This window comes from Canis lupus, chromosome 7 (assembly GCF_011100685.1).
Source record: "Canis lupus familiaris isolate Mischka breed German Shepherd chromosome 7, alternate assembly UU_Cfam_GSD_1.0, whole genome shotgun sequence".
Taxonomy (NCBI): domain Eukaryota; kingdom Metazoa; phylum Chordata; class Mammalia; order Carnivora; family Canidae; genus Canis; species Canis lupus.
This window is the reverse complement of record NC_049228.1, coordinates 55,158,728-55,171,662: the sequence shown is the minus strand read 5'-3', so window position 1 is coordinate 55,171,662 and position 12,935 is coordinate 55,158,728. Positions and strand designations below refer to the sequence as shown.

Sequence of the window (12,935 nt, the reverse complement as noted above, 5' to 3'; positions counted from 1 at the left end):
GATACTCAAAGTAAAAGAAATCTGAAACCCATTATAGCCATTTATTTTAGTAACAGCATTTTCCTACTTGCAGGAGCTCATCTTGATAAAGGACTGAGAAGTAAAAGCAAGTGCAATTATCCTTTGCCTCAGGAAAGAGCTCTGAATACTTTTTTATTATATTGCCAAAGATGAGGCTGAGAATGTAAATCTGAGAAAGTCCTATCAGAGGCCTCTTTCATTAACAGAAATGGAAACAGGCATTTATATGCCACCAATAAATCAATTAAAGGAGGAAAGGAGCTTGAAATGGCCTTCCCTACAGTTATTAACTTGGGGGATTGCAAGGCTGGGTGATTGGTGAACCCAGCACCCTCCTGTCATCCAACGTGGAGCAAAGCAAAGGAAAATAAGGCCTGGAAACAGTCTTATCATCTAAACACAAAGAAAAAAAATAAAAAATAAAAAATAAATAAACACAAAGTCTGCAGGTCTTGAGTGTTTGCTCAAGTGGAGCAGAGGCAAAGCAGAGCCAGACGTTTTTAAAAACATTGTCGGCTTTGTGGACTTAAAACATGAGAATGTGAACCAACGTGTGACTTGGTGTGTTTCTACGTATCTGGATTTCCATCAATCCAAACGACTGGGAATCATTTCCATCTCCATGATTATTTCCAGTATAACAATGTTTTAGAATAGGAGGGTTCCGTTAGGGAGTAGCACACAAAGGACTCTCCCCTGCAGTTTGAGAGCACTGTGGACCCTTCCCCTCCATCTCCTTCTGGCCTGCCAATCACCTAGTTCTATCAACTTATTTTCATTACTAGTTGCAGGAAATCTTAATTTGTATTCAACAGTGGCAGCTGGAGGAAGATTACTAGTGATTAGAATTCATACCAGCCTAGGAATTTAAAAAGTAAAAGCCAAAAAAAAAAAAAAAAAAAAGGATGAAATGTCTTCTCCTGCCACGAAATGTGTTTTGGGGAAACTTTTTTTTTTTTACCTGAGTCTCAAGCTCTTTGGCTGTAATTTAGGAATAATCATGTCTCTCCAAGCTCCTCACAAGGTTGTCAGGGGAAAAGCATTTTATAATCTTCAGAAAGTTATACAAATGTAAGACACCATCGGTGTAATATTTTACGTTTAAAACTTCTTATGTCATGTGGCATAGAAATGTGTGTCTAGTATGGGCGATGTTGGATTAAAGAAGTGTCATGAAGGAAGTAACTCAAGAATGTGATATTTCAATGTGAACTTGTTCTCACCATGCCAAAATACAATTCACATTTCTTCTAACACTCCGTGCCCTGTATTTGGATTTATTCTTTATTTCTTGTTGGTTCCCATACTATTCTTCTCTGTTATTTCATTTGTCCCCCATAAATGGGGGCAGAAAGCAGGAGCCCTCCTGGTCCAGTTTTGTGGCCCTCTTTTGGCCAATACTGGAAGAAGGTGACTTGAGGAACTCACTTTCTATGAAGTCATTACTGCAGCAGATTGTTTGCTCCAACGTGTGAAATGGTGTGGGAGGGCAAAGGCTGAGTTCTTCTCTTCCACCATTCTTCATGTGGACTACAGATCATGTGCCCTGACTCTTAAATCAATCCTTTAGCATAAGATATGGTATTCTTGCTCCGGAATCATGAAAGTATCTGGCAAACTGGACTCTTCCCTTAATCATGTGTGCCCATCCTCTACCCTCCTACCTACCCGATCTTTTGGAGTCATCTTGGCAAAACCTATATCTGTATACATCAGTCCCCTACTTAACCGTGGGTGGCATCCAGTCTTCTACAGGGAAGCCCTATACTGCCTAGACATGAAGAATAGACCTTCTAGATCTGATGTCTGTCCTGGCATCTCATACTTGCCCTCAGCAATACTGAACCATTCGCAGTTCCCGTATATTCTTGTTAAAGCTCCCTGGTTTTTTCATGATTACCTCTAATGCTGATTATCCTTTCTTCACCCATTTCTATCTGGAAAATTCTTGTTTGTCCTTTAAAAGTCTGTCCCAGAGTCACCTTTTGATGCCTCCTTCAGATTTACCAGAAGTAAACTACTATATTTAGTAATACATATTTTTATTATTGTATGTATTACACCAAATTACTATTATCATTTGGAATAATTTGTTTCTCCTTCTAAACCGTGAGCTTCTTAAAAGCAAGGATCATGTCTTATTCATCTTTGGATCTTGTGAAAATAGCAGAGGATCTGACAAATTATAGCTGCCTTATAAATATTTCTTAAGTAAATGAAATGGATAGATTCTCATAAATGAAAACAACACACACCGTGTATAATTCATGGGACTGAACCCTAGTAAAGGAAATGTCTTAATGGGGCTCATCACTTATTTATCACCTGTTAGTTCCTTTTGCTATTTTGACATTTATGCAATCTGGTAAATTCTGAGGTTGTAAGCATCTTGTCTACATGAGGGAGTAAAAGAAACCAGATTAGGCCTGTTGGTGAGCCACACACCTTGTGACATTAGTATTGTCACAGATGGGTTCTTTTCCCCTTCATCTCCTCCATATGACTTTGGGCAGCTGTTGTTATACTGAAATTCATGAAAAGCAGAGCTTCGTGACAATTTCAGAAGCAAAACTGCTCTCTGCAAAAACCCTCCCTCCTTCCCTACTGAAAGTTTTGCTCTTCCTTCTAAGAAGAAACTCAAGCATTATGTATCTCAAGTCCCACTGATCAGAGTTAAATTGGAATCTAAGGAGTCCACAGTGGTGCTCCTTGCCTATTTGATTCATGAGCTGACTCTGTCCATAAGTCCCTCTGTTGAATCTGTATAAACAGTAAAACTAGCATGCCTTCCTTCTTTTACCATTATGACTGTGATCAATGGGTAATAAATGCATATTCTCAATTTTATCTAATAGTGCTGCTTCCAGGAAACTTTAGGGGTAAATGCGAAATGTGTTATTTTCCTTTTATATTTGTAATTATATTTCATGCTTTCTATTATTTCACACTACTGAGTTTTTCCTTCATGATCTTCTAAGGTACACATTTTACTTAGAAGTGAGAATTAATTCCTATTATTTAACTAATGATGGTTCTTTTATGAGTTAATTAATCACGAAATGATGATGAATAGACCAAACGGTGACATCAGGGTAGTTTGCATCTATTTTAACTTCTGCTTCATAGGACAAGATTTTGCTTTAAAATGTATGGTCCTAGATTATAATAGATATAAATTAGTCTCCCTCATTTCAAATAATTAATTTCTGAAACGAGTGAGATCTGATTTGAACTCTTCTGTGAGTCAGTTTTTGGAAATATAATTGAAAGTCCATTTCATGGGAGAGCAAACTTAGCTCATACTGTTCTTTCCTCAATTTTTTTTGTTTCATTCTTTTTTTTTTCAATAATTACTAACTGGACATATCATTGCTGATTGGATTTTGCTAGGCACTGTAAAGAACTTAAAATGTTTGAAGTTGCTGCCCTCAAAAACCTTACAGAGAGACACACAAAAAGTTAACTAGAAAAGAGGTGTCACAAACAGTACCGATTGAGGGTACAGGCAGTGAGCACTGTGGGTTTGGAGGCCAGTCTTTCCTTCTCTGACATTTTCAATCAGAGCTTTCCAGCCTGCCATCCTTTGTGATTTATTTTTAACAGTTCTTTTCAACTCATTGCAACATACAGACAGATGTAGGAATGTATCACTGGTTCTTTCCCTTATCTATTGCTTCGACTCTACTTCTAAGCTCTTGAAATAAAAATTGGAAGCTGTATCCAGACTATTTTGTGAATGTCAGAGTATCATCTACCTACTTCCTCTGGAGTAAAGGCGATGTGGTTCTGTGAATCAGGAGGGGTATGTTTTTCTCCAGATCTTTGTATTTCAACCATACCTGCACATTTAAAATCATAAAAAGAAACTTGACTACGTTCAGCAGTGAATTGTTACCAAATTAAGACACTTAATTAATAACCCTACTCTTTTCCAGTTGTTATTTAGGCCAGACTCTGGATACATCATCACCCATCGTGAATGGGAACACAGTCTTCCCTTAACTATGTAAACCAAGGCTGTCCCATGCCCTTCTTTCCCTTCCTGGCAGTAGGCAAATAATCCTTCATTCATAGAAACAACAAGTGAGGCTCTTTGACGAGAATAACTGGCATCGCATCGCTTTTCACCATCAGTATTTTCTTTTACCCTTAGGTGAGTTATTTTGTATACAGCTCCATTTTTGAGCTGTCTTCTGCAAGCTAGTTCTACTAAATTTACCCTCAGGTTGTCAATGTCTCTCACACTCACAAATCTTTCCACTTCTGTGGCTATAATTACTCCATTGTGGTTTCACAGCTTCTCTGCTTTTGTATCTCCTTGATTAGAGGGTAAGCACCTTGTGGCTAGGAACTGTGACTTCATCATTTTTGCACACCTAGAACTTACCATGGTTCCTGGAGTCTAGAAGGCACTCAATAAAGATTTTTGAGGTGACTTTTCAGCATTGAGAGAAAGGGATAGTGAGCTGTGGAGGCTCAGAGGAAAGGCACCAAACCCAGCCGATCATAGAGTTAAGGAGGATTTCCCAGGGAGATCCACCTAAACTAAGCTGAAGGGTTACTGCCAGTTAGCTAGACTCAGGGAGAGGGGAATCTGGACCATAAAGTAGCATAGACAGGGGATCCCTGGGTGGCTCAGCAGTTTAGCGCCTGCCTTCGGCCCAGGGCATGGTCCTGGAGTCCCAGGATTGAGTCCTACGTCGGGCTCCCTGCATGGAGCCTGCTTCTCCCTCTGCCTGTGTCTCTGCCTCTCTCTGTGTGTCTCTCATGAATAAGTAAATAAAATCTTTAAAAAAAAAACAAAAAACACAAAGTAGCATAGACAGAGAACCATATTTGAGAAAGAGCAGAGTCCATCAAAAGACAGGCAGGAAGATCAGCTATGCCTTCTGTTTATCACATCTGAGAATCAAAACACGGTGGTATGTGGTATATGTGTACATGCGTGTACAAGAGAGGAAACTTTAGTTTTGTGGGGTTTTTTTTTTTTTAAGTTTAATTAGGAGCACCTGAGTGGCTCAGTGGTCGAGCATCTGCCTTCGGCTCAGGTCATGATCCCGGGGTCCTGGGATCAAGTCCCACATCAGCCACCCCCACCCCTACCCTTCCCACAGGGAGCCTGCTTCTCCCTCTGCCTATGTCTCTGCCTCTCTCTATCTGTGTCTCTCATGAATAAATAACTAAATAAAATATTTAAAATAAATAAATAAATGTTTAATTAGATATAATAAAAAATCGACTCCATCCACCTATGAAACCCTTAATATGAGCCCAAAGTCCTCTATCACTCTAAAGAACATTTTCAATAAATTTCTCATTATCTTCTTTCTCCTCAAGTCAGATTTAAATTTTTTTAATATTTTTTTATTATTTTATCTGTTGGCATTTTCACAGCACCTTTTAAATGGTTACTGCAGACAGTAGTATGGTTAAGTAGAAAGATGTGAACCTAACCACTTTGCATGAAATTATTATGTATAGAAAAACTGTTGCAGATTCCAAACACTTAAAGGTCAATATTTAGAAAATAACCTGCATCTAAAGTAGGGTTTTGAGTACACAGTGACAACCTGCAGCAGAATATGGCAGAAGGCAAACTGGTCTTGGGGGTCCAAGGTTTACACCATTCACTTTACTAAGTCTCACAAGACTCTCTATCTCATCATTTGTTTAATGGAATCCATAATATCTGCTCTATGTTCTTTGTAGGTATTCCCAAAATTGAAAGAGAAACTATATATGAAATGAACCACCTAACAACAGATGGTGGATGGTTGTATTCAGTTTGGCACAAGGTCATCTGCTATTGTAATTATTTTTATGTTAGAAAATAAAAATTTTATACTCCCTCCAACAATTACAACAACATTGTGTATGAAAAAATATGTATGGCAATTTAATAGTGAAAGTAAAGCTATACTTTCTAAATACACAGTTTTAAATAGTTTGTCTATGTTTGTGGCATAACTACAGCAAGTGTGTTAACATAGAAATGGCTGTTTGCCTCATTAGCATGAGGGTAATAACATTGTAACCATTTTGCCTCCTAGAATGATTGAAGATAGTGGGAAAAGAGGAAATACCATGGCAGAAAGAAGACAGCTGTTTGCAGAGATGAGTAAGTATGGAACTTCTCAGGAACACCCTATAGTTTCCATTGAATACTCACAGAAAGACTGAAAGTATCTACTTAATCCTTATGGCATTTGTCCTTTTCCTTAAAATCCTAAATTCCTTGTATAAAATTCACATTTGGGCAATTTTGCTTCCTATTGGGTAAGAGTGAAGTTAGTCAGTGAATCATCATAATTTATTACTAGATTGTATATTTTCTATGAAAGAAAAAATTTTCACAAAGCCAAGTATATATGTACACATGGGCACTTGGTAAACACTATTTAGTGTTGGCACTAATACAGTCTCCTGCATTTTAAAATCCATGTTCACGTCCCCACAATATTGCTGTCTGGCACACTCATATATGCCATATATCCGGCATTAGATATAGTTTGTGAAATGACTTTTGGACTTTATGGAGAGGGGTAGAGTCTGTCCCACAAACTTGTTTCTAAAAAGTGAAAAGGAAAATAAAGAGTTTGGAGGTAGAGCATCTGGGTGGCTCAGTCAGTTAAGCAACAGACTCTTTGTTTCAGCTCAGGTCATGATCTTAGGTACTGGGATAGAGCACTGAGTAGGGCAGGAAGTTAGCTTGAGATTCTCTCTCTCACCCTCCCTCTGCTCCTCCCCCACACTCACAAGCATGCTCTCTCTCTAAATAAATAATTTTTTTTTTTTTAAAGAGCTTGGAAGTGACCTCTACATGAGGGAAACCAAACTAAGGTTATATTTACTCACCTCAGTGAAGAATCCATTAAATAAAGATTATTGATTTATGTAAATGCCAGATTGCTGTATAATTAATTGGTTGGTAGTGTCTCCATTACAGACTATTATTTCTTTCTTTCTTTTTAGCAAGAAAGAGAGTATGTGTAAGCAGGGGAGGTGGGGCAGAGGAGAGGCAGAGAGAAACTTAAGCAGGCTCCTCACTCAGCACAGAACCTGACACAGGGCTTGATCTCACCACCCTGAGATCATGACCTGAACCAAAATCAAGAGTTCATTGATTAACAGCTTAACCGACTAAGCCACCCTTGCATCCCACAGACCATCATTTCTTATTCATAAGGAAAAAGAATTTGACATGGTGGGGGGCACACATCTCAAATTCATGTTATAAAGAAAAAAGTACAATTCTCTTATTGTCTTTTTATCTCTCCTTCCTTGCATAAGGAATGAAGATGAGCAGAAGGGAGTTGTAATCCTTTCTCTCTGAGAAGGCAGTAGACAAAATTAGATTTCTACCGGAGACTGGAACTGATTTGGCAAGAATGAGGGTCGGGAGCAGATAAAGGAAAGTCCCAGATAATAAGATTCATATTTCCCTTTATCATGTCCCAGTAATCTGGAGGCACCAAGACAGCTTCAGAACTAACAAAAAGGAAAGAAAATTAAAATTGACGTGAGGAATCTCAATCATGCTTCTTGCTTTTTCCACTCTCAGAGACATGTCTAAAGTGCCTCAGAGAGTTGCAACCATGACCTTCCAATTTCCTAGGCCGTGTTTGGCCCTATATCTTCACTTGTGGCATGGCCAGCCACCTGGAATTGTGACCTTTGTTGATACATATCTATCAGAGGAAGGAACCTAGTTACCTCTGCCCATCTCAACAAAATGCAAGACCACAGATTCTTAGACTAAAAGTCAGGAGACCCATACATCATGGGCCAGTGTTTTGTCAGGAAAAGAAAAATATATTGCTATTTAACATAACAAAGCACTAAAGTCTTGGGGGAATTTGAATTTATCATTGTTACATTAAAGATATATCAGCCAATGCACTGCACGAATTACAAAAGTGTGCTTTGTTAATGATTTTGTAAATATTTGTCCAAATGTAAGTACACTGTCCCAGTTCTTCTGCACCTGCTGTGATCCTTGGCACAGACAAATATATAAGTTGCAAATGTCTTCCGAGTTAGAGTTGTCCAAATCAAAGGATGATTGACGTAAGTTTTATAGACACAGAAACAGAAAACCTCCACGTTTTTCAAGGGAAAGAGACATAGGAAAATTGTGCATTTGTTTCCCACTTTGTAACTTTATCTTCATAGAAACTTCTCCGGGATGTCATGCATTTATTGAATCATTTCATGAGTTCTTCTGATTAGTGTGATAAGAATAGTCAAGCAAGCCACACAAACGTGTGTCTTTCTTCCTTGGGCGTGCTAAATAATAGACTCAGATGTTGGCCCCAAAGAGGAAAGCACGTCTGACCTTAACAATGCTCTAGTGAACATCATCTCTAGATTGACACTAGGGAGGGCATGTCCACAGTAAGTGGAATTCTGCCAGATAAGACAACTGGCTGATTGCAAAAGGAAGAATTGATATTGTTAGGTAGACTGTCATACAAAAAAGAGAAGTGATCTCATTGAGAATGTGTTAAGTAGTTGAAAAACATAGAGGTTACCTCAGCAGCTCTATCAGCAGGACACCAAAAACAAAAAACAAAAAAACAAACAAACAAACAAAAAACCCAAGGAAACTATAAAGGAAGATTGACATCAGGCCTTGGAAATAAGTTCCCCCAGGATTCTGTGAGGGAGCTTAAAAAAAAAAAAAAAAAAAAAAAAGGAGGAGGAAATTATTATTATTATTATTTTTTTTTAGGAGGAGGAAATTAAAAACCTGGTCAGCTAAGTATTTTCTAGAAACAATTTTTTTTTAAACAGCAAATGAAAGAGCCAAAGAGATCCTTTGTTTTGGCAATTACAAATGTCAAAGAAAAATTGCCTGTGAAGGGGTTAAGGCAGGGAAGACTTTATTCAAGATTATTGAATTGCAGTCAAGACCTAGTGCAAGAGAAAAGAGAGATTGGACTCAGCTCCTGTGGAAGGCAGGAGGGTTTTTAAGTACTGAGGTGAGCTACTGCAAAAATCCTGCTAATTGTCCCCTTTAGAAAGTTAGGCTTCTACCCTTCAACAGAGAATTGGAGATCTCCTTCAATGATTGCGCTTCAATGGTTTGGCTCCCATGTCCTTAAGAAAGATATTCCTGAAAAAAAATAAAAATAAATAAAAATAAATAAATAAATAAATAAAAATAAAAAAAATAAAGAAAGATATTCCTGGGCTGTAAAACTGGCAAGAGGCTGGGAGATTACTTCTCAACGAGGCAGACAAAGAATTTACAATGAAAAGTTTTCTGAAGTAAAAGCTCCAAGGAAAGGAGGTTGGAAGCCTAGGGTCAGGAAGAAACCCATCTGAAATTTGGTCAGGCTGAGGGGAATGTTAAGGCATCTTGGCCTTACAAAGGCTAAAGAATATAGGACACAAAGAACAGAGAATAATAATTGATAAGAAATTTAGGCAAATTCAGGTGATTACAGCATTCATCTGCATTAAATGTCTGCTCTGAGCTCATAACCACAAGCAGCAGAAGCAAAAAGAAATGGTAAAGAAATGGAATTAAGGGTAGCAAGGACTCACAAATAAGAAAAGAAAAAAAAAAAAGACTAGCCTTATGTTAAAACAAAATAAATCACTAACTCTGTGGCCACCAACTTTGATTAAAGAAATTCTAGACAAGTTGCCCTTAACCAAAAAAATTCCCTTCAGGATAATGCCTTAATTATCCCTTTATTTAGTACCTTAGATTAAAACTGAAAGACTAGTTAAATGTAGATGTCATCCTCATCTTGGCTTTTCAGCCATCAAATAAGTTTATCAGCTTAGATAAATTTATCAGATTGTCTTTTAGCAGAATAAATTGTTTGTTCTTGGAATCAAATCACCTCTGTTTTTCTACTCTGAGAGGACATCACTCTGCCTTATATAACACTTACTTATGAACGTGTCACTCACTGTCCTGAACATCTCCTAGGGACAAACCATAGACCTTTACATTCAAATCCATTCACCTTAGGTGCTGAATAAATGTTGGTTTAAAAGTCTGCAGTGTACACGAGAAGTAGGTTTTAATCAGAGGAGAGTGATTGGAAAGCGTTCTTTAAGAATATGGAATATCTGCTGAGATAAAGAAGGGCCTGAAGAGAAATCAGTGATACCCCTGGCCTCTAAGCAGAGAAGGGGCAGAAAATCAAAGAGAGGCAAACATACATACTCAACAAACACGTGAATTGCTCAAGGGCAGATAGTTCTTTAGAAAGTTAACTACAGTCCGCACATGGATAGTCCGAATGAAACCTAGAGCATGATTTTGCAATGCAAGCTGTGGCTTTTAGGAAAATCGATTACAAAAATTCAGAAAAATGCCATGAATAAGCCTGCTACCATGAGCCCACCACACACTATAGTCCATGGTGGATACAGTGATTATTTTTCACTTGCTACTTCCTTTCTCTTGCTCCTCAGCCTCTTTAAGATGTTAATACCATAGGTCACCATCCTGGAAATACTCTCCAATGTCGCCACTCTTGTCTGGTCTTTGCTTTTTTTGACCACTCTACTTCTCTTTTTTCTGTCTCTTCACACCTTCCAGACACCCTGAAGCCAGATTTTACCAAAGTTTTGTTTCTGATCAATTCTTTCCACTTATAACTTTACTTTCTCTCAAGGCTTCGCCACTATTGTTATGGCTCACAAGTTTCAAGGACTCCTTCAAAACCACATCCCATATTCTCATAAACCAGCTTATCCAGAAAAATCAGTATATAAACTCAGTGTCCCTTCTAGCCTTGGCTCCTCACTGTCAAGGTTTCTACTAATGAAGCGGCTTGAGGTGGGCTCACCATTAATTCCACTAAGTGCCCCTGAGTATATGCACAGTCTCCTCTTGGAAAGATATTCCCAGTTTTGGCTCAGTGAAGACAAATTGCTGCATTTTATATGTTTGTGAATAATCCTGGGAATGTATTCCATAGTCAGGAGTTCTATATCTGGTATATCCAACATCAACATCATCCAACTGCAACTGATATCTCCATTTGGACATCCTACAAGCACCCCAATCTCTGTGAAGCCCAAACTGAACTCTTCATTCACCCACCTATAAACCCATTCCTCCCTATTTGTACCTTAGCCCAGTGAGGCCTCCCCATTCTCACTCAGTGTCCTAGGCAGAAATTTGAGCATTATCCTTGACCCCCAAGCCCCTTTACCTCTCTCTCTCTCTCTCTCTCTCTCTCTCTCTTTCACACACACAGATCCAGGAAATCAGCAAGCATGGAAGAGTTCAGACACAAAGTCTGTAGGCTTTATCTTTATTCTGTAAATATGTGTTGGTACATTTGAAAAATAAATGAGACATTTAATTACCCAAATGACTATATCAAAGGCTTTATAATAAGCTATCAAAACATGAAAGGCAAAATATACATGAATTGTGTGAAACTATTCAGAACGTAATAAAACAAAAGCTAAAAATTAGATAAGATTGGTTGGTTGGATAAATAGATGAATGAATGGAGGGAAAGAAAGAAAGAAAGATATATTTAAATATATTAAATATATTAAATATATTTATAAAATATAATGGTGTGATCGGTCAGAATTTCTTTCTTTCTTTCTTTCTTTCTTTCTTTCTTTTTTTCTTTCTTTCCTGAGAGAGAGGAGGAGAGGGGGTAGGGGCAGAGGGAAAGGGAGAGAGAAAACCTTAAGCAGGCTCCATGCCCAGCATGGAGCCAGACACAGGGCTCCATCTTACAACTCTGAGGTCATGACCTGAGCCAAAATCAAGAGTGGGATGCTTAACTGACTGAGCCACCCAGGTGCTCCTGTAATCATTCAGAATTTCTTAACTGCATCTTTGCTTTTGTCTTTGTCACTTTCTTCCAAGCATGATATGGGTATGAGAGACTTGAGGAGGTGGTACAAGAGCATCAAGTTGCCTTAAGTGAATTAGCTTTAAATTTTTATTATGAAAAGTTTCAAATATATATAGATGTATAGAAAATAATATTCATCTCTACCCTTAATTATTTACCCCCAGCCCCCTCTGTATTTTTATGAAGGAAATCTAATATACTATTTAAATGAGTTGAATCTACATGTTTTAAAGAGTTATATCCCAGTGATCTAATACTAAAGGAAAAAATACCATCCATTTTTTTCAGAAATAATGAAGAGGACAATACAAAAAAAAGACAAAAATAGGGAAATGCTATTCTCACTTTTTCTGCTATACCCTTTTTTTATTAAAAAGGAAGAATGGGGGATCCCTTGGTGGCTCAGTGGTTTGGCGCCACCTTCGGCCCAGGGTGTGATCCTGGAGACTCAGGATCAAGTCCCACATTGGGCTCCCTGCATGGAGCCTGCTTCTCCCTCTGCCTGTGTCTCTGCCTCTCTCTCTCTCTCTCTCTCTCTCTCTCATGAATAAATAAATAAAATCTTTAAAAAAAAAAAAGGAAGAATATAGGTTCTTGAGAGTCTAGTGTATGAACTTGTAGGTTTTATGATAAGATGGATTATTTTTTTTAATATCATGGAATGAATATAGTGCTAATCCTAGATATTTCAACATGATAAGAACTAGGATTGCTCTATTAACTTCTTTATTCCTGTATTCAAATTCTATCTTTTTTATGAAGGAATTAGTCTGCTCATTTCCCTTTTTAATAAGCCTACTAGACCCCTAGCTCAGGAAAATACTATAGCATAAGAATGAACCTTAATTTCAGCAAAATACCAACAAAGCTAAGTTTCATTGCTCACCACATCCCATTTGATATTCAGGGCTTACATCCTCAGCCAGGAAGAACTTATACAAATAGGAAACATAAGAGACCCTCTGACCCCTTCCTGACTCTTGAACAAAACAGATCAGTTAGATCTGTATGGTGATAGAGCAGGGAAATTGGTCATTGCACTCCTGTCCCTAAGCTTCATCTCTGTAC

At 38.0% G+C, this 12,935-nt stretch overlaps 1 protein-coding gene across 33 annotated transcripts in view; it reads left to right on the top strand.

The window, feature by feature from the left end:
- Positions 1-12,935, top strand: part of DTNA (dystrobrevin alpha) — a 351,511-nt gene that overhangs the window by 222,122 nt on the left and 116,454 nt on the right. For all 33 annotated transcript variants that reach the window (XM_038543520.1, XM_038543523.1, XM_038543521.1 and 30 more), the window contains one exon: positions 6,072-6,139. In XM_038543520.1, the coding sequence (XP_038399448.1) occupies positions 6,073-6,139 (67 nt within the window). In that variant the 5' untranslated portion in view covers position 6,072. The remainder of the gene's footprint in view (positions 1-6,071; positions 6,140-12,935) is intronic.